The sequence below is a fragment of the Trichomycterus rosablanca genome, chromosome 25, assembly GCF_030014385.1.
Source record: "Trichomycterus rosablanca isolate fTriRos1 chromosome 25, fTriRos1.hap1, whole genome shotgun sequence".
NCBI lineage: Eukaryota > Metazoa > Chordata > Actinopteri > Siluriformes > Trichomycteridae > Trichomycterus > Trichomycterus rosablanca.
This window is the reverse complement of record NC_086012.1, coordinates 17,142,539-17,164,138: the sequence shown is the minus strand read 5'-3', so window position 1 is coordinate 17,164,138 and position 21,600 is coordinate 17,142,539. Positions and strand designations below refer to the sequence as shown.

Genomic DNA, 21,600 nt, shown 5'->3' with positions numbered 1-21,600 from the left:
GCTTCACATAAAAACGAATCAACTCATGAATCAATGAATCACTTATAGCGATACTGTGAACAAAGCGTCTCTTCTAAAGGCACAAACACACACACGCGGGCACTGTTTATCTTTACTGTGAGGCTCTTTAAGTTTATTTACTGCTAATAATAAATTAGCAGTAAATAATTTATTTACTGCTAATTTAAATAAATTTAGCAGTAATTTCCGATCCCCCCCCGATCGGAATCGGCTATCGGCCGACGTCCCTGAAAGGAGATCGGAATCGGTGCCAAAAACCCCGATCGGTCCATCTCTAATTAGGGTCCTAACTTTTTAGGGTATTTTGAGGTCAAATGCACTCATACAACCACAGTGGAGTCTTAGATATGCATTTTCAGACTAATGTCAAAAATGTGCTTGTGAACGCAGCCTAGTACTGCTAGCCAGCCAGGCGCCTTGCATCGTGAAGGTAAAAAAGAAACAAAAAGTCCTTCAAATGAGACCACCAGTGTGCTTTTTAATTCCATGTTTATTTACAAACGTACCAATTGTTATGTGCAAGTTACAGTTGTCCTTAAGATCATGAGTACTAAATCATTTGGTCCTTTATTCCGTCTTAATATAGTAACAATGTACAGCTTTTCCTCAGAACTGATCGACTATCAAGGTGGAGGTGGTGGAGTAGTGTTGAGAAGGTTGCTGCTTCAGACCCCACCACCACCAAGTTGCCACTGTAGGGCCCAATTGCTTGGAATGTATTCGGTCAAACTCTAAGCTTCCGCCACATGCAGACCTAGATGTGGTTCATAATTAGGACCTTTTATGAGTTCAGGAAAATTAAAAACATTTAAAACGTATTATTATTAATGCAGAAACAAGAAGAGTTTTGGATAGAACTGATGCAGCATGTGTGTGATTTCAGGCTACTGAGATGCAAATCAATTACAGTTCCAAGTGTGATGAAATAACCAGGAGTGAACATATTCCGAAAGCCTTTTCACCTATTTTAACATGTTAATAACAGTCTGATCTCACAACACAACAAGTCTGGGAAACTGAGGAAATTTGCCCTCAAGGTTTGATTGGTGTGGTTTGACAGCTGATGTGGGTCAGTGCTGTTCCCAGAAAGACCTGGTCTCGCCCGTCGCTCTTCTTAGGTTATTACTGAGCTGTGAATAAGAAAATAATTACAGAATTAATCAAACACACAGATCCAAAAGCTGTTCTCAGATTGGCATGGTCTTTGTCAGCGACTCTTCATTTTATGCCACCCCAAAACTTCATGCCAGTGCTATTTGTGTATTGGCATGTTCTTTAGATCACATTAAAGCAGGTATTAAACTGTTCTGTGGCTGTTCTTAGATTGGCATGGTCTTGCCAGTGACTGTTCTCTTTATGGCCGAAGTCAACATGCCACCCATGAACTTCATGCCAGCGCTGCCACCCGGCACTAGAGACACCACGTATCCCACTATAGCTCCGATCTGGATGAAAGCTCCGAGCGCGGTGAGCAGAGTGCTGTGGAGCCCCATGGCCGCATACAGAGTCCCGGCCAGGGAGCACAGATAAACCGCGGCTCCGGGAGTCGGCGAAGCCAAGATCCGGCTCGGTCCACGCAGAACCGCGGCCCCGACCAACGCGAACAGAGAGCCGAGCGACCACAGCAAGGCGAACTTTCTGGCCTTCAGGAGGAGCAGCGGTGCGTACAGAGCCGAGAGTCCGAAACACAGCGCGGAGAAACAGATACACACCCCGAACACCACCATGCGCTGAGAGCGGCTCACGCCGGGTAAACACTGGTCCGGCTCGGCAGACCACGGCCAGGAAAATCCGCTGCTCGGGCCTGATGAAGCTCCTTCTCGGCCGGAGAACGGACTAGACCAGCGGCCGAACCAGCTGCCCGGTACTGCGGTGTCCGCTTCGTCGATGTTTATCGCGGTGCTGGAGCTGGACTGAGATATCGATTTGTTTCCACTTTTAGAATGAGATAAATACTCCTGCAACTGCCGGTTTAGATCCGCCATGATGGCTCTGCCGGTGCACTAACAGAAAGTGACACGATCGCAAACGGTCGCCTACATTTTGGTCGCTTGTTCGTGACGTCATACGAAAACAATAAAAGTATGTGGACACAAGGTATTCAGCATAATCTACCCTACTGAGTTAGTGTAACCTGACTCTGGTTTTAAAATAAGGTGACACAGAGGGTTAGATAAATATCATTTGGCAGGGAACAGGGCTAAAGATGGGAACAGGGCTCAAAGTGGTTAAAATGACTAGGGTGACCACCTTCATAACCCCAAAAAGGAGGGCATCACCCCAAACAGGAGGGCATTACAGTGGGCAGTCAGGATAGTGTCTACAACACACAAAATTAAAATTATAATCGAACTATGGACGAGCAGATGAAAAACCGGCCCGTCCGCCCTTAAACCAGACTTATGGACACCCTAGGTGGCACAGTGACTGAGGGTTGTTGGATAGATAGTTAACGAATGCCTTTAAAACCAAGCAACTTTGTTATTTAAATTGAATTCATGAACATAAATAATCCTTTGTCCTATATTTGGATTAAAGTTCAAGAGGAAGTTTAGTACCACGGTCATTTCCAAGTCAGGTTTTTATCTCCTGGCTTAAACGTCACTGTTTCTCAGGATGAGGCCTCAGCAGCAAAGCCTGTCTATAATTAACCTCTCTGTCCTGAGGTCTCCGGTTCACCAAGTCTTTTTATGGTTTGTCTGTGCCAGCAGAAGTTTTTTTTTCTTCAGCAGGGTAACACAGAACAGTCAGGAGAGACAAAGAGACCAACCAAGGGACCAGGTTAGTTTATTATAATTACATTACATCAACTACATCAATTAATCGATTACTTCTATGTTTGTGGCATTGAATAGCCTATATATCTATTTATATATAAAAATATATTGTATATATCTACAGTATATCTACAATATACCATGATATTCAACATGCAAATATTATTATCATTGACACAAACCCATCAACATCTACTGCAAAATTGAATTTCTGTTGGATTTAATTCTAGTATTTATGGATTTGGTCTTACTTTTCTTGTGTAATCCTGTGATAAACCAGGGTCAAGTTTTTCTACAAGCATTTTAGCACCTTGTGTTGTGTGTGGAAGTCAAAAGACACATTTGCATTCTTATTTGTATTTCCTTTACTTGTGTTTAGGGCTTTGTATTTATTTGTATTTATTTTTACATCTCTGTGGTAATAGTATGTACAAATCAAACCCAACATCACCAGTACACATGAAATGTATCAATCAACTATTTTCATGATGTTTTTAAACAAATGTTTTCATAAAGTGACTTACAAACCATTTTACAGTTAAACTGTTTAATGATTGAATTAAATGAAATGTCAGTAGGAAAGAAGAAAATAAATAAAGTAAAAAGCAGAAACTGTGTTTATTTAATTTTTTTTGAAGTTCTAAAAAGAAGAGAAAAGTACAGAATGTTCTGAACAAAATCTGTCTTTTTCATCCTCTACAGCTCCATGTCTTTGTCCCAGATCACCCCGAATCTTTTCCTAAGTGGAGCGGATGCACCGCTGAACCGAACCCTCCTGACCCGTAATGGCTTCACCCTGATCGTTAATGCCACCCTGTCTCACAGCTGCCCCTCATACCCAGGTGTGGAGAGTGTGCGAGTGGCTGTGCCCGATCTACCCACCGCTCGCCTCAGCGAACACTTCGACCGCGTGGCCGCCCGCATCCATAACAACCGCACGGGTGGCACATTGGTGCACTGTGCGGCGGGCATGAGTCGCTCACCCGCACTGATCATGGCCTATCTCATGAAGTACAAAGGAGTGACCCTGTGCCAGGCTCACCACTGGGTGAGGCAGAGCCGACCCTCCGTCCGCCTCAATGAGGGATTCTGGGACCAGCTTCTGGTCTATGAGAAGAGACTTTATGGGAAAAATACTGTGAAAGTTGCTGCTCCATTAGAACCTCCGAAAACGCCAAAACTGGCACCCAGATACAGTCTGAGAGAGAGTCCACCATCACCCAGGCTGCGCCAGATTAGACGATAGAACTTCTGTCTTAAACTACACATTTTTTAAACATTCTTTACTAATGAGTTGTTTTACTGTGACAATTTGCAACTGGACCATCAATTCTGTTACCCATGGTGCTTGGTCATAACGTGGTGCTTTATTGATGATCTTTATTGATAATTTCTGGACACATTTATATTACAAACGTTAAATACACCGGTTGTGTGTACGTTAACATTAGCATTAGTTAGCATGATAGCATATTACCCTGAACAAGTGGCTGGATCAGCATATTTCCAGTGTTTTTCTAAACTAAGAGACCAGCAAAACCAACCAAGACCAGTTAATAATCTTAAACTGTGTTTGAGTAGGCTATTGAAGATGTTTTACAGCCTGTTCTGTTTACATTTAATAAACAGTTTAACACTGAAGTGGTTGGATGGGAATTAGACTTCTTTATGCTTAATGTTTAGGAAATACAATTAACACAGTAGATTTGTACTACACTTAGCAATAGTCCTTACTAGTGTCATAGAAATAGCTAAAGCAACCTGTAGTGCTCATAACATTTTGTTAGCAGTTTCAGAACTGTTTAAAACAGCAGTTTAATGTTTAATTTATAATTTTGTAACTTGAAGCTGTATTGTGTTTACTGTACATGATGCAGTGAAGGGATGCTAACTTGTTAGCCAATGAGCTAGTTTGAATGTGGCTAATGTATTGCTAACCTCTGCTATGAGGTGGTTTAAAACATAATAAAAGTAATAAATTGTCGTACATGAAGTTTTGTGTGGTTGTTTATCCCCTTTTTAGAACTTAAAATGATAAAACGTTTCTCCATTAGCCCACTGTGAGGAATTTGGGTTCATAAGTAGGTTTATAGCTACACCTTTAAACACCCCAACAGCATTTCATTTACTAACAAAACATAATAAAATATAATATTGCGGATTTAAATCAGTTTTATTAACTTTTGGGATTTATTTGATTATGGAATAATGTTAACAAATAATAAATTTAGCTTTTAGCTTGTATTCGTTTTCAGGGGGTTTTGCTTCTTATAAATGTCATGTCATTTTCACGTTTTCCCACTGCTTCATCCTGGCCAGGGTTGCGGTGGGACCTGTTTTCCCAGCATCACTAGATTTATTGCAGCATCTCGTTAATATCGTACATTATTATATTTTAGATTACGTAAAATAATACATATTTATAACAGCAGAGGGCGATGTGGGAACATGAAGCTGAACACTGGCGGTTCTTTGTGGTTGACAGGTGAGAGGAATGAAAAGTTTGTATTTATTTATTTATTTATTAGGATTTTACAGTCATGTTTTACACACTGTGGTTACATTAATGACAGGACAGGTAGTTACTGCTTATACAAGATTCATCAGTTCACAAGTTTAATGTCAAACACAGTCATGGATAATTTGGTATCTCCAGTTAACCTGACTGTGGGAGGAAACCGGAGCTCCCGGAGGAAACCCACACAGACACGGGGAGAACATGCAAACTCCACACAGAAAGGAACCAGACCGGCCCACCTGGGAATCGAACCCAGGACCTTCTTGCTGTTTGGCGACAGCGCTACCCATCAAGCATGAAGAATCTTTGGTGACAACAACCTGCTGTCATGGAATAACTCACGTCTTTTGCTGACTGATGTTTCTGCTCACCATCATGGGTTAGTTTCTGCCAGACTTGCCATATGAGATAAGACTTTATTGATCCCCTTGGAAAAGGGTGGTAAAAACTGAAAAGAACGTGAAAATCCCTAAAAAACGATACAGACCGTAAGAGCTGCTAGACAAAATTACACACATAGTGTGTAGTTATTTACGCTAAAGTGTTCCCTTTGAAAACAATGTTATGTGTTTTGTTATATTGTTATGAACATCTAAAATACATGTAAATGTGTGTAATATGAATATAAATATAAATATATATAGAAGAACTTGAAGTGACTACTTAAAAATGTGCGGAGGTAAGTTTCCAAAGCAATAAAAGGCAACTAACAGAGTTCTCCTTTATTTCATCTTTATAGAGTGCTTTGTTCTGGTCAAGGAAACACTTGACACAAGGCAGTAATACCCAGGACAGGACACCAGTCCATTGCAGGCTTTCTATCACTTCCCAGACATAGTCAATCATATCTGTGTGGTCTCCCGGATGACCGATAGCACCACTGAGACTCGAACCTGGATCTGAGCAATGATGTAATAGTGTAATAGAACACTGTGCTACCCAAGTGCCCACCTAATAAGGTTCTAATTCTAATAAGGATAAATAATGGCTGGTTGAATTGCTGATGCATTAGTGCTCAGCGCTGGTGCACAGATACAGATTATCCAGTGTGAGAAGCTTTTTGGTTCCACCTTAGAGCTTTTTCTACTTCACAATAACAAAAGATTAGACTAATGGAGCTCAAATTTAATTTAAAATGTAATTTTTGTAAAGATTGATGTTCTATCACAGTGCCAGGATGAAAGTGCTTTCTGTAGAACAACTCACTCTCAAGCCTTTGTGTGTCTATGGTGGTTGCAAGGCTGTGCGCTTGACTTCATGCACCCCATTTCAATCGGCATGGCCAGTCTGCGTACTCTATACATACACAACTCAAGCCTGTAGTGTAGAAAACTTAATTTGAAGAGTTGGTTCAAAAATAGCACCGCAGTACGTCACCCTCCACTGACTTTCCAGCGTCTGCTCAAAATATAATTTGTCATTTTTGCATCACAGTTATTTTAAGGCTATTTAAAAAATCAGGCGTGTCAGTCAATATGTACTTTGGCACCAGTCTATTGTCTGAGAGTGGAGATGGAGGCCGTCGTGGTGGAATGTGCTGAGAAAAGAGAGAGACGAGAGTCGTAATGCCGTGCATGGAAAGTCGCTAATTCATCCCAAAAATAAATACAATTTATTTGATGCTGAAAGTCTGTCATCATGTGCAATTAACAAGAAACAGACTGGCAAACATGGGCCATGTAGAAAGCAGCGTGTGTGTGTGTGTGTGTGTGTGTGTGTTTAGTGAGTGTATGTTTTCAGCAGTAAATAACCATGTGCTTATGATGGGATCATTTATCTTTCTGCACGTTATTTGACAGTTCTTCTGTGCTGAAGCGCTCGTACAACAAATGGTTTTAAGATATTTCCCTGAGAGTTGATCCGTGTGTGTGTGTGTGTGTGTGTGTGTTGAGAGAGCGGGGCACCGAGCCAGACAGCAGGCGCCACTATTTGAGCATGATGACCTCATCTCAATCCCCCGGCAGAACACAGTCCACAGACCTCATTTTTTGGGGTAAATACGTGCTTCTGCAGTGGCAGTCCACCAAAGTGTCATTTATTTAAAAAATCTACCACCCAGTAACACACCTCGTCTAATAAAGCTGAATTTAAAAGTTTACAGACACTTGGTAGCCTTGGGGTTCTTTTTGTTCTTCTTTAATAAATGATAAAAGCCGCCTGGTCAAATAAACACTTAGATCACATCGAATATTTGGTTATTTGTCCAGAAAAATGAGTCTCAGAGAAAAATAATAATAATTAAATAAACTTGTACGTGAACGCCCCATTGTGGAGGCTTTATGTTACATCTTGTAAAGAGAGAGTAAGATGCATTGTGTTGACTGGATCGTGTAAAAAATAATGGACAAAATGTCAAGTTTTAGGCACGGTGCAGAATCTGTTCAACCAAATTTGATGCTCACTTTGCAGTACCGTCCACATACTTTTGTTAGCACTGAAGACCTTTCAGTAACCATGTTTGGGGTGTATTTGGGGTCACTGTCTTGCTTGAACACCCAGTTTATTTTGACGTTGTCCCTTCATTGTTGTTGTTTGTGATGCACCAATTCCAGCTTCTAAAGAGCCAGAGTATAAACCACCACCACCATGCCACGTCTTACAGTAGGTGTAGTATTGTTGGCTTTATAAGCCACAAAACTCTTCTCCAAAAAGTCCTTTTTTGTCTCGATGATCAACAAAAAACTTCAGCCAAGCCTTTATTTTGGAGCAGATGCTTCTTGCATGGCGGACTCTCAACCCACAGTGATGGAAAGCCAGTATGGGTTTGGACAGGATCGTCCTTGCTTCAGCAGCTTCTTATCAATAGCAGATCTGATTTTACTGGTTCTTGGATCACACGTCTTGACATGTTGACAAAGTTTGACACAGTTAATCATAATCACTAATGAGAAATTTAAGTTAAATAACGTGGTAGAACTTTCTACACCACCTAATTAATAATCTGAGCTGCTGTATTTATATTTTCAGAAAGTTTTCCAGTGATTTAATGTAAGTTTCTTTATTTTGGGCGCTCATGTGGCACAGCGGTCTCTTATGCTAGTCCATTACTGCTGGGATTCAATCTTAGTGGTGCTATCGACCGGCTGGCGTCTACACAGACATGATTGGCTATGTCTGAGGGGAAGGAAAGGGAAACCAGTCCTGACCAGGATAAAGCGGCTGATAAAAATGAAGTACAAATGAAACAGTTTCTTTATCACAGTTTAAGATCAGACTGATTTATTATCCTCACTGTAACTGAAATATTTATGATCGCTCGACTTAATCACACGTTCACCGCATCATTCCTTCATCGCTTTATCTCACAGAACAGCATTTTAATCCCAGCAGAAACATATTTACTCAGAAAGCGCTAAACATTTCCAGACCAGAGACTTCAGAGTAGAAATCAGTCGTGTAGATTAAAGCCTGTGTGTAGAAACGAACCTGCCAGAATCGGTTTGTGATTTAATAGTTCTTTATACAGTAAAAACCAGCTGGGACTGAAACTCAGCGCCCAGTGGGTCTGTTCACATCACTCCAAAAAAAAAAAAAAAGATGAAACACACACACACACACACACACACACACACACACAGTGAAGCTTTAAACACATTTAGATGGTGTTTAACACACGCAGTGATTTATTACAGCAGCACAATGCAGATACACAAACACACTGAAACTCTTTCACAGTTCAGAAAGACTTTATTTAAACTTTTAGCAGTCAGCTCTGTCATTCATTTAATATTAATCTTTATTATTTTACAGTAACACTCATTATGACCATTTATAATCATAAACTTTACTTTATAGAAGAGGAAAATTCTTATTTAGCTAAATAAACTATTAAACAAACTTTAAATGTATAAAAAATATATGCAGTTTATACAGTTTATAATCATAAACTGTACTTTATAGAAGAGGAAAATTCTTATTTAGCTAAATAAACTATTAAACAAACTTTAAATGTATAAAAAATATATGCAAATAATTATGTAAGTCAAAAATAAAGGATTCAAGCCAGGCCAAATAGCTATTATTATTATTATTATTATTATTCATATTTTTATTATTATTGCTATTATTATTATTATTATTCATATTTTTATTATTATTGCTATTATTATTATTATTATTATTATTGCTATTATTACTATATTATTATTATTATTGCTATTATTACTATATTATTTTATTATTATTGCTATTATTAGTATTATTATTACTATATTATTATATTATTATTGCTATTATTAGTATTATAATTATTATTATCATTATTCCTATTACTATTATTATATTCCTATTATTATTATTATTATTATTGTTATTATTATTATTATTACTATTATTATTGTTGTTGTTGTTTTTGGTTTTATATAAAGGAAATTAAATGCATCAACTTTGCACCAACAGTTTAGGGAAGGCCCTTTCCTGTTCCAAAATGACTGTGCCCCTGTGCTCTATAAAGACACGAAAAGGTCACTCTGTTTTAATAACATTTAATAACAAGCTCATAGTCAGGCGCCCAAATACTTTTGTATGTGGTTTTAATCAGTGAGCACATTTACAGGTCAGGTGTACAGAATACCCTCCAGTACCCAGTGTGTCAATAACCAAACTTCAGTCAGGTTCATATTCAGCAAAATTTATTAACATTCACAATTATCATCACCAATAAAAAGCAAAATAAATATCTGTATATAAATCTATATAGGTTTTTCTCCTGTTTAGGGTGGTTGTGATACACAAACAGCACAAAATGGAAGAAATTTCGGTACATCTCTGTGGACAGATGTTTAAATTGCATAATTATGTTTGATTATTATATAATTATCCTGCCAAACTCCCGTCCTGGATAATTACTATAAAGCTCGGTAGTGACGAGAGGAATGTCTGCCTGCGTGCCATCGTCGTTACTGCTGATATGAAAAGATAAGGAATATGTGTGTAGAAAGCAGTGGCTTGGCAAACACTGACAACTCTGTGTGTGTGTGTGTGTGTGTATGTGTGTGTATTGGGTTCTTATATTCCGATAAGGATCCCGGAAAATAAGCTCCCCTGGTGGATGGTTAGCGCTGATCCTGTGGCATTGTCGATGAGAATAGATACGTACTCTCCAGTCTGTAAAACACACACACACACACACACACACACACACACACACACACATTAATATTTCTGCAAGCCAGTCTGCTTACTACTGTACACTGTCTTGCATGGGTCATGAGTACACTTGAGGTTGAATATTTACATAAGCCTGAGAAGAACCACACATGTCTTCTTTCTGTGTGTGTGTGTGTGTGTGTGTATTAGTACATCAGTATTACCTGCAGGTACAGAGTTCCTGTCAGTAGGACGCTGAACACCCCTCCTGTAGGATTCACTCCTGTTACCGTTTCCAGAGACCTGCAGGACCGTCACACAACCACACATTAGCATTTACCGACAGGGTTCCGGTCTGTTACAGTTCAGTTATCTGGTGTGTTTGGCACTGTGCCACACCAGATGGTTTTTGAGATAAAATATAGAGGAGTATAGACTTTTTATGGTTTATTTATTAAGGTTTATGAACTAAAGTATAAACAGTAATGAGCAAAAGTGAATAGCTATAGTTATAATTATTATACTATACATATTATGTATACGTTCACTGATAATCTGTCTATTAAGCAGCGTTATACTTACATGTTACTCTGACACAAAGACTCAATACATATGGAGGCTTTCACACTGTCCCTCTGTCGAGCCTGATTCTTCTTCTGAGTCTCACTGGATTCTAACACACACACACACACACACACACACACACGATGAATGGATGTGTAAGTGCTGGGTGTTTAGGACTACACCCCTGCTCCTCTGAGCTTTATCAGTCACTGTTACAGTAGCACACACTCTGTACAACATGATGCAACTGTGCTGCAGACGTTACATGAGCTTCAACACCCAGTATGATGCAATAGGTACATGAGGGGATGATCCCAGGACAAGTGGGGTACAGGGGGGTGACACAGAGTAAACAGAGTGATCAGAAACTAAATACCCACAAGGTGCACCTACAGTTACATTTTCGGCATTTAGGAGACATTCCAAAGCGACCTACAGTACTGTGACAGTATACAGTATATTGTCCAAGCAATTAAAGGTTAAGGGCCTTGAACTAGCGACCTTTTGATTTCTAGTCCGAAACCTTAAACACTAGGCTACATCTGCTCTGATAGGTGTAGCATTTAAAAAGCATAAAATGGCATTGTTCTTAGAAAATGAGCGCCTTTATTTGTCATATATACATCTACATGCTAGGGTCAGTCATTGTATGGCGCCCCTGGAGCAGAGAGAGGTAAGGGCCTTGCTCAAGGGCCCAACAGTGGCTGAATGGCAGAGCTGGGATTCAAACTTTCAACCTTTTGATTGATAGCTCAAAGCTCTACACACTAGGCATAGCATTATCCATTGCATTGGACAGTGGAAGTCTAGTGAGTAAAGCTTAGAAGTATCAAATAGAAGGTTGTGGGTTCGAGTCCCAGCTCTGCTGTGCAGCCACTGTAAGGCCCTTGACCCTTTCAGCTCCGGGGGCGGCGTACACTTGCTGACCCTGCGCTCTGACCTGCGCTCAACTTTCAAGCGAACATATAAGAAATAATGCTGTTCTATTGGATTCTATTCTGTGTGTATTTCAGATTTGTATTGTTGGTGAACTTACCCAGGATCAGACTGGCTGTGAGCTGGTAGAACCCAGATACCGGGGCGGTGTAGCGCCCGTTGCTGGCGTTAAAGCCCTGTCCTCTCTGATGAAACTGCTCCGTGTCTGATGGCTTCGAGAAACAGAGGATAAACGACCGAAATCATTCCAGCTCAGTTTTCCATTACCAGCACGTCTCAGGTTGGTGCCAGCGGTTCATTAAGCGTTATTTATTTAACCCACACTGAGGTTTGTGCTTCAGCAGTTACAGACAAAAGAAGAAAGATGCCAGTCTGAAGACGGGCAACCTGCTAATGCACTAAGTGGACAAAAGTATTGGGACACGCCTTCAAATGATTGAATTCATGTGTTTCAGCCACAACAGTTGCTAACGGGTGTAATAAATCAGTTATATAATGGGAATTACATGCATACAGCTTTGCAGCAACAGTTTAGGGAAGGCCCTTTCCTGTTCCAGCATGACTGTGTTCTATAAAGACATTAAAGAAACTCCAGTGTCCTGCACACAGCCTTGACCTCAGCCTACATGAACAGCTTTGGAATGAAATGGAACATCAACTGAGGCTTTCTTGGCAACATCATAGCCCAGTCATGCAATATATCACACTGCTGTACAACTCTGCACACGGCACAAAGGTTTGATCCCCAGGTGGGGTGGTCCGAGTCTTTTCTGTGTGGAGTTTGCATGTTCTCCCCATGTCTGTGTGGGTTTCCTCCGGGAGTTCCGGTTTCCTCACTCTATTTTGATTTATTTTTGAAATGGGACGTCCGACAAGCTCACGGTCAGTCATCCAAATACTTTTGGCCATATAGCATATCTTTTTGTCCTGTATGTTCATGAAGCGTTATACTGTAAAAGAAAACAAAACTCCAGGTTTGAAACTCAGCAGTGATATCAGCCGGCCAGGCATCCGCACAGACATGATTGGCTAGGTATGGAAAGAAAGGGGGGTGGGGGATTGTGTGCAGCTTGTGGATTGGCGACTTGTCTAGGGCATTCCTATCTTACACCGCAACCCTGACCAGGATGCAGTGTTCGAAGAGATTAGAATACACATATAAATGTTGGGGCGGCACGGTGGCTAGGTGGGTAGCACTGTCGCCTCACAGCAAGAAGGTCCTGGGTTTGATTCCCAGGTAGGGCGGTCCCAGTCCTTTCCGTGTGGAGTTTGCATGTTCTCCCCGTGTCTGTGTGGGTTTCCTCTGGGAGCTCCGGTTTCCTCCCACAGTCCAAAGACATGCAAGTGAGGTGAATTTACCCCAAACCATTGTCAGGCATGATGAAGGTGTGAATTTAAGCATGAATGAGCTGGTGTTTGGGTGTAACTCACATTACTGAACGGCTGAAGCTCCTGCAGGCTCCTCCGGTGCACCAGCAGGTTGTGGTGTAGGTGGTTGTGGAAGGCCGTGGCCACGCGAGGGGGCTGTTTACACTGCACACACTGGCTCCCGACCATCTCTGAGGGACAGAAGAGGTGAATTTAAAATTACTTTGTGATGTATGTTCACAAATTTTGACCTGAACTGTACATGTGTAACGACAACTGATCCTGTAGTGTGGAGCCGTGCAGCATTCACTGTACAGCAGTTTGGTGTTATTTTAGGTTGTGTAGTATGCACTAGACAATAAGCTTCATTAATACCTCATTAATAGACCCTCTCACCGCTGTATGATGTAAGTCGTCAGGACTTCACACCTCTCCAAACACTGAGGATAAACAGTTCAAGCCGGAGCTTCCAGGCTTTTCTCTGACTGACACTCGGCTGGATCTAAACTCATTAAACAATCCGAGTGTGAAGTGGAGACGTAAATATTTGGAGTGTAAGTGTGGATGAGTGGATGAGAGTGGGTGACAGGGTGCGTGGAAGGCTCGAAGACGCTCGGGTCCTCGGCGCCGTTCTGTTCCTCGGCGTGAATAAGAGCCTTTATGTTTTATACCACTGTCAGAACAGCCTGCAGCTCACTGAAGCCCAACACAAACAGACCTGTGTCTGCTCTCCTGGAGGCCTGCCAGCACTTACACGACTAACACACACACACACACACACACTCATACAGACACACACACACAGATATGTATACACACACACTCATACAGACATACGCAGACACAAACTCAAGCACCCAATTAAATATACTCAGTTATACACACAAACTCAGTCATATTTACACACACACACACACACACACACACACACACACACACATACTGACATACACAGACATAAACTTAAGCACACAATTAAATACACAAACACATATACTCCATTATACACACAAGCTCACACACACTCATATTCACATGCATACACACATACATACACACACACACACACACACTCATACTGAAATACAGACACTCAAGTGCACACTTAGATACAGACACACACTCATATTTACACACACATGCGTGAATACACACTCATATTCACACGCATACACTCACTTAGATATAAACACACACACACACATATACTCCATTATACACACAAGCTCACACTCATATTCACATGCATACACTCACACACACTCATTCTGACATACAGACACTCAAGCGCACACTTAAATATGAACACACACTCATACTGACATACACACACTCATATGCTTCATTATACACACACTCATATTCACACGCATACACTCACTTAGATATAAACACACACACACACACACACATATACTTCATTATGCACACAAGCTCACACACTCATATTTACACACACGTACATGCACACACACACACACACTCATATTTACACGCATATGCACGTGCACACTCATATAATCATGCACACACACACACTCATACTGACATACACAGACACCAATTCAAGCACACACTTACATATAAACACACACACATATACTCCATTATACACACAAGCTCACACACACACTCATATTCACATACATACACACATACTGACATACACAGACACAAACTCAAGCGCACACTTAGATATAAACACACTCACTCATATACTCCATTATACACACAAACTTACATGCACCCATATTCACAAGCATATGTACGTGTGCACACACACACACACACACACATAATCCAGGGCATTCTTGATCCTGGCCAAGTAACGTTGACGTACAAATCAATTACACCAATTATAGGATCGGCCCTGCCCACCATCAGACACGCTGCCTTTCCAACAAACTATTCAGACTATACAAACATCACACACACACACACACACACACACACGAGACCTCGGGCCACAGCACGTCAGTCAGACATCAGTTCCACAAAGACTAGATAAACTGTGCTGAGAGCTTTGCCACGGAACGGCAAGCCCTTGCAAACTACAGTACAGACGCCAGCGCAGCCACGAGAGTCACAGCAGATTATTCACAACCGAGGACCAGAATAAATCCGGGGCGCTCGTGTGGCGCAGCGTTCTGTTACGCTAGCCCACCGCCGCTGAGAGCAAGTATGTGCAGCTGACAGACTTGCAGAAATTATCTTATACGATCGTTTGAACAGGAGCTGAGACTGTTCCGAGAGCCGAGCGGGTTCTACCCCGTCAGTTCCCGGCCAGTGAGTAAATAAAATTGGCTTCTGGTTCCTGGCTTTACCGGAATGCCCGTCTGCTTCCTAGAAGACACTGATTAATTTGTACAGACATGCACATGGTTGTTTTACACACAGTTATGCGCACTGTTACGACAGGCTGGCTGCGATATGCTGTCCTAAGGCGAACTATGACCTTAAATGATTCGTCAGGAGTTTTAATACTGAGCTGTGTGGTGTTTTTCTATTCAGTTCTGAGGTTAAATAAACGCTCATCTGAAACTGTACTAGTATGGATGCAAACAGAAAGAAGCATAACTGTTATACAGTGAAGAGAATTCAAGTTCTTTGTTTTTGATATGATGCTTCCAATGCACAGATTCACTTACAACTGACCCAATACAATTAATTAAATTAATTTATAAGGATTTTAACGTTTAACGATTTTCCACACTTTGCTTTCATTCATGACAGAACAGTTAGTTACTGCTTACACAAGATTCATCAGTTTAAGTTTTTAATATCAGTACCTACAAATCACCTCACTTGCACGTCTTTGTACTGTGGGAGGAAACCGGAGCACCCGGAAAGGAACCGGGGAATCAAACCCAGGACCTTCTTGCTGGGAGGCAACAGTGCTACCCACTTGTTAGGACTCAGACAGCGAATCATCTGGCTGACGTTGATGCTAATCTGCGCCTCTTCATGGCTAACATCGGGGTGGAGCAAGTGAAAGGGTAAATATGCAAAAAATCCCAATCTTCCACTAAGAAACCACCCTTTTTATCCTAATATTTTACTTTTCCGCTGCTGGGGACCCCAGTCTTGTCCGAGGAGGGTATATTTGCCGACGTGTGCTCGGTCCACTGACCCCTTCTTATTTACCTGTACTTCAGTGGATTTAAGTGTAAGGCCAGTCTCGCTGATCTCAGCGTTCCTCCACCTCTGTAAACTGCCTCAAAGACCCCGCCTACTTTTTAGTCCAGCCTTTTCCCACACAGCAGACTAGTGGCCGATTCTGAGACCGTTAAGAAAACACCCTTACACTGCTTTTATCTTTTCAGAGGTGAACATCATACCGTTTCTGTCTCCTCCTTACTGTTACGCTTTGACCCAAATATACTGTACTGACCAACAGGGTTTCCAGACAGGGATCTGTGATGGTTCTGACCACCAGGATGACCCAGATGAATCATGATCGCGGGTCTATACTGTATTTCTGCTTTCTTTTATAGGAATGTCTGAACTGTAACGTTTTCGTACCTTTAATCTTCACCTGAAGATCCTCCAGTATTTCATCCTGGTTGGATAGAAATGGACCAGGAGGACCAGGAGGCCCTTGTGGTCCAGGCGGGCCCGGTGGACCAGGAAGGCCATGCTGCAGAAATCAAAAGTGAACAAATTACAATTACATGGAACAAATTACAGTCCTCACTCTTCTGGGAAGACTCAATTAGATTCAGTTTCATTAGAATTTAAGACATGGTTGCAAGGTTTAGCTACAAAGGCATTAGTAATGTTGTGTAATAAAACCTCTGCTCATAGTCTGCATTCCATTTTACTCCAAACGTGTTGGATGGAGATATGATTTGACCTCTGTGCAGGTCAGCCAGGTTTCTTTTACACCAAACCCTGCATAATGAACCATTTCTTCATGAACCTGCTTTATGTTGAAACAGGAAAGAGCCACAAAACTGGAAGCACTGGTTTCAGTGGTATTGTATTCTGTGACGTTAAGATTTATCCTTATTAAAAGTCACTTAATATCAAAAGCAACTCCAGATTATTATAATTCCTTCTCCATCATAGTGCTCTCTTGGCATTTGAAGAACTAGTGTTATCACTATAGACCACTTGCAGTGTGCTTTACGCCACTTTAGTCAATTTACTTTATGATCTTTGTCTTGTATAAGAATGTTAGAAGAACCCAATCAATTCAACCCTTGATAAACAGAACTAAGGGCTGCCAATGACGGGCTGGTGTTGCTTCTAGAAGTTTCTCCTTTACACCAACAGCACTTGGAGTGACCATGGCAGCTTTAGCAGGGCAGAAAGTGGCATCCTGTGTCAGTACCACACTGATTCCACACAACTCTGCAGCATGACCCATCAATATATAAAATTTTGTAGTGAAATAGTCAAAGCCACTAACTAGATAAGGTTTAATTCTACACTATGTTCAAAAAACATTTAGAAACTCACCTTTGAGGTTCTTTTATTCTGTTTGGGCTTCCTGCTGCCGCTGTTATTGGAGTTGTCCCTGAAGATTATCCAGGTATTGTGAGGACTAGAAATATCCACGTCTGAGGACATGATCTCCTGGTGAAGAAACGTTCATATTGTTACCAATCAATCCGTCATAATTGTGGAAACACCCCAGAATTCCTTGTGGCATGTCTATCAAAAATAATGGCATGTTTTGCAAAGCTGGGAACCGTAATTTAGTATGAAGCAATTTCATTTCTCTATTACTGTCAAACATTTAGCTAGAATTACTTGTACAGACTGTGAATTAATTAAATATTCAGATTGCTTGACTTGGTATTTACTTTATTGTGTTGTGGGCTTCATTTTACATGAATTCAGTTGCCAGTTTAGCAAACAATCCATGCTTAAACATTCATAATAACTCATAAATAAAATGGTTTGGAGTTTGGTGCATCCTGTTTGCTTTAATTCTATTGAGAATGATCTAGAACACGACTGGCTGGACATACTGTAGTTTGAAAAGGCACCTAGGTCCATAAAGGGTCACAATTTACACTGATGGTCAAGGGTAAAAAGGGTATAAAATAATACTGAATGCTTTAAGAGTTCTCAGGACCAGCGAGGCCTCAACCATTCTGAAACACAAGAAGCTTGACACAACTTTGAACTTTCCTACAATTAGCCGTCCTGCCAAATTGGGCATCCTTGGTAAAGGAGGTAAGAAAGAACCCAATGGTCACTCTAAACTAGCTCCAAATGTCTTGTTGAGAGATGGGAGAACCTGTTGGATGGACAAACATTTCTGCAGATCTCCGTAAATCAGACCTTTATGAAGTGGTAGGATGGAAGCTACTGCTTGATAGGCACTTCATCCTGGTCAAAGTTGAGATGGTTCCAATGCAACCTGGACACTCTAGGTGTGAGGTGAGGATACCTCCCCACCCCAGACAGAAACACAAACTGTTTTGGCTCATCTGTGTATGATGTGTATCATATGCACATGCAATTAAATTCAATATATCATATCTAGGAGGATTCATAGCCCTTGTGCTAACACACAGCAGGTGGAGAACATGTGTGTGTGTGGATGGTACTTACAGGACTCTCCGTGCTCACCGAGTCACTGTCTTCATCAAACTTCAGAACCTCATGACTCTCCCGGGCGGCACAGCTGATGAGTACAAGGCTCAGGACCAGGGGCAGCAGATGCCCGTTCGGCCTACGCCAGGTCAACATGGTGTGGGGTTACAGAGCAGAGCTTGACACGGTTCCCTAGTGTTCAGGTCCCATCCCAGCACAGAGAGACTACAAGTTTTTTTGGGTTTCGGAGAGAATAAATATTGCAGCTCTAGCAAGGAGGATCCTCAGGTACTTGGTATGAAGATGCTTCTCAGTAATACTCCAACCGAAGCTCCTTGGTTCTTCAAACACTAGACCGTTGTCCTCAATGCTTATGAAGGTTTTAAGATTTAGATTTTGTGGTCAGAGACTGATCTTCAGTCTTTATCTATAAATACTCCTCAAAAAGCAAAAGGTACCTTCTTGGTCACCATCAGATCTTCAGTTGGTTAAAAAGCTTCTTAATAATCATTGAGATTAACTCAGGATAATTCAGTGATGTGGTGGCTCGTTTGTTTTTAAAGCTGAAGCTTCAGTTCCTTGATCGACTCTTATATTCGTTCTTTAAATCCTAGACTCTCGTCACTCATCACTGTGATGGAACAGACAGGAAGCGGATATTATGTAGATGATTCATCAGTTCTCTAGTCAGTATGAGCTCCTTAGTATGCACCAGAACTATTGAAAAGCAGGAGAAGATACCTCAGAGATGGAGGTTCGGTTCCTTGTTTGGTAGATGTTTCCACGATGGCTTTAAAACAGAAGAAAAATGAAGAAGAAAGTTTAGAGTAAATACTGTGATGGTTTTAATCCTCAGGTTTTCTTGATGTTCCTAATTGATGATTGTGATGGACTTCAGACTTCTCAGACTTCTCAGTTCCTCATGAACAGTTTAGATGAGCAACTGTACCTCACAAATGGATCCACGGTTATATAGTTCTTGGATGTTCCTCAGTAATAAATGCTCCATAAAAGCTCCAATGCCTTGGAGATGATTCTTCAAGTCCTCACGCTGTAGAAGCTCCTGATGAGACCCTGCAATGGTTTTTAAAGTGATAAAATAGAAGTTTGTGGTCCATAGATGCTCCTTATTCCGAACTGTGATTGTACATTCTGTAGTGGTGCTGGGGTTTAGTCCAGGATCTCAGCACCAGCGTGAGCATTTCATCTCCAGCCTGTTGTGCACAGGACCAAACCTCTTTCTTCTCCCTCCAAACTCAATCTGCATTCAGTATGCCTTCTGGCTGTAGTCTAAACTCTGGTGTCGAGCTGTTATGAGTTATGAGTCCTGGAGCGAGCGTTCTGTAAATACACCATGTGTGGCAGTGTTGTGGAATGATTAGGCAGCTTCACGGCTCGCTGGCGGCGTGACTGGCTCTGATGAACTTGGTGTGTGTGGTACACTTGCTCAGTGGGTGGGTTCTCTGTTTAGTTCCTCCTCGCTCTCTCTGTGCCCCTACAGTCCGTCTGCGCAAATCCTCAAGAATCCTGATTCATTTCTCCTGTCCAGTCCTGGTAGGTTCCAAAGCTCTGAGACTCGGAGGCTCTTACTCACTCTGGTCTTTTTAAGCTCCCTGGATCCCTCAGATCCCTCCTCCTTTCATCCAAACACTCCTCCCTCTGCTGCCTATCAGGTCGTGAATCTTGAGCTACCAGTCTGTCTCTCTACAGCTGCCATCCCTCATTTCAGCCCAGTTTACTTTCATCCTGTCTGACTGCTCGTGCATTTCTGGGTCTGATTCTCTTTCCAGTCCTGTATTTGTCTCGTTCCTCTATTTTCACACAGGCCTCTGGGTCCTAGTGCTTATTGCAAATCCATATCAGATTCTATTGGGAACCTGTCAAAGTACAGTTTAATTCTTCATACAGAAACTTTTAATGCTCATCTACTGTCTACCGTTCCTGGTGAGGGTTGCGGTGTTGCTTTAAGGTACCACAGACTTAAAACAGGGTTCTTTTTCTTCTAGCAGCCACATGGCAACGTAAAGCTTGTTCAACCGTGGACAGTGTCACTTGTCGCTTGTCATTGGCTGGAACAAGAAAGGGTCTTCCCTAAACCCTTGCTGCAATCTTGGAGGCATATATTACACCTGTTTGCAAAAGCAAGTCAGTAATTAGACAGGGTGTCCCAATACTTCTGTCCATGTAGTGTAGATGAATAGATGGGTTTTAAAGCAGCTTGTTTAAATTCATTCACTTTATACTTGTAATGCAGTTTACCAGTTCATCCCAGTATGCTTCTAAACAGTGCAGGACATTCTGGGCGGGGCACCAGTGCGGACGTTAGATATGCTGGATCCTGCAGTTGAGGATGTTTTAGCACAACCTGCCACACCTCATCCTTTATCACTCTGTCCTTCTTGTCTTAGCTTATGCAAGCACCGGTCAACATTACATCATTCTTGCTTTTTATTACAAATTATTACAAATACACTATATGGTCAAAAGTATGTAGACACTCCTCAAAAGTATGTGGAATTTAGTTGTTTACAGTTGTTTCTGTAGGCAGGTGAAGATCAGAATCACTAAACACTTTATTAACATCAGATTTATTTATTTACTTTACATTATTTAGCAGAGGCTTTATCCAACTCACAATTGTGACTGAATACAATGCCAGCAATAAAGGGTGGCTCAGGAGCCCAATAGTGGCAGGGATAGAGCCAGCAACCTTCTGATCAGTAGCCCAGTACCTCAACCACTAGGGTTCATGGTGAAGAAATAATAAAAGGTAAAACCATT

The 21,600-nt window shown here is 41.4% G+C and overlaps 3 protein-coding genes across 3 annotated transcripts; 1 reads left to right on the top strand and 2 right to left on the bottom strand.

The window, feature by feature from the left end:
- Nucleotides 1-493: 493 nt before the first annotated feature.
- sft2d3 (SFT2 domain containing 3) lies at nt 494-2,034 on the bottom strand. Its single transcript, XM_062988129.1, has one exon. It carries the CDS (start codon nt 2,004-2,006, stop codon nt 1,341-1,343), a length of 666 nt encoding a protein of 221 aa, XP_062844199.1. The 5' UTR covers nt 2,007-2,034; the 3' UTR covers nt 494-1,340.
- Nucleotides 2,035-2,277: 243 nt separating this feature from the next.
- On the top strand, nt 2,278-4,780 carry si:ch1073-184j22.2 (dual specificity protein phosphatase 18). Its single transcript, XM_062988133.1, has 2 exons — nt 2,278-2,802; nt 3,501-4,780. Exon 2 carries the CDS (start codon nt 3,505-3,507, stop codon nt 4,042-4,044), a length of 540 nt encoding a protein of 179 aa, XP_062844203.1. The 5' UTR covers nt 2,278-2,802; nt 3,501-3,504; the 3' UTR covers nt 4,045-4,780.
- Nucleotides 4,781-9,930: 5,150 nt separating this feature from the next.
- si:ch1073-184j22.1 (erythroferrone) lies at nt 9,931-19,311 on the bottom strand. The gene is made up of 8 exons (XM_062988121.1): nt 18,838-19,311; nt 17,734-17,850; nt 16,795-16,909; nt 13,336-13,463; nt 12,005-12,116; nt 10,987-11,077; nt 10,629-10,707; nt 9,931-10,422 (listed from the first exon to the last, which is right to left on the bottom strand). The coding sequence occupies exons 1-8, from the start codon at nt 18,973-18,975 to the stop codon at nt 10,324-10,326; spliced, it is 879 nt and encodes a 292-aa protein (XP_062844191.1). The 5' UTR covers nt 18,976-19,311; the 3' UTR covers nt 9,931-10,323.
- Between the last annotated feature and the right edge of the window lie 2,289 nt (nt 19,312-21,600).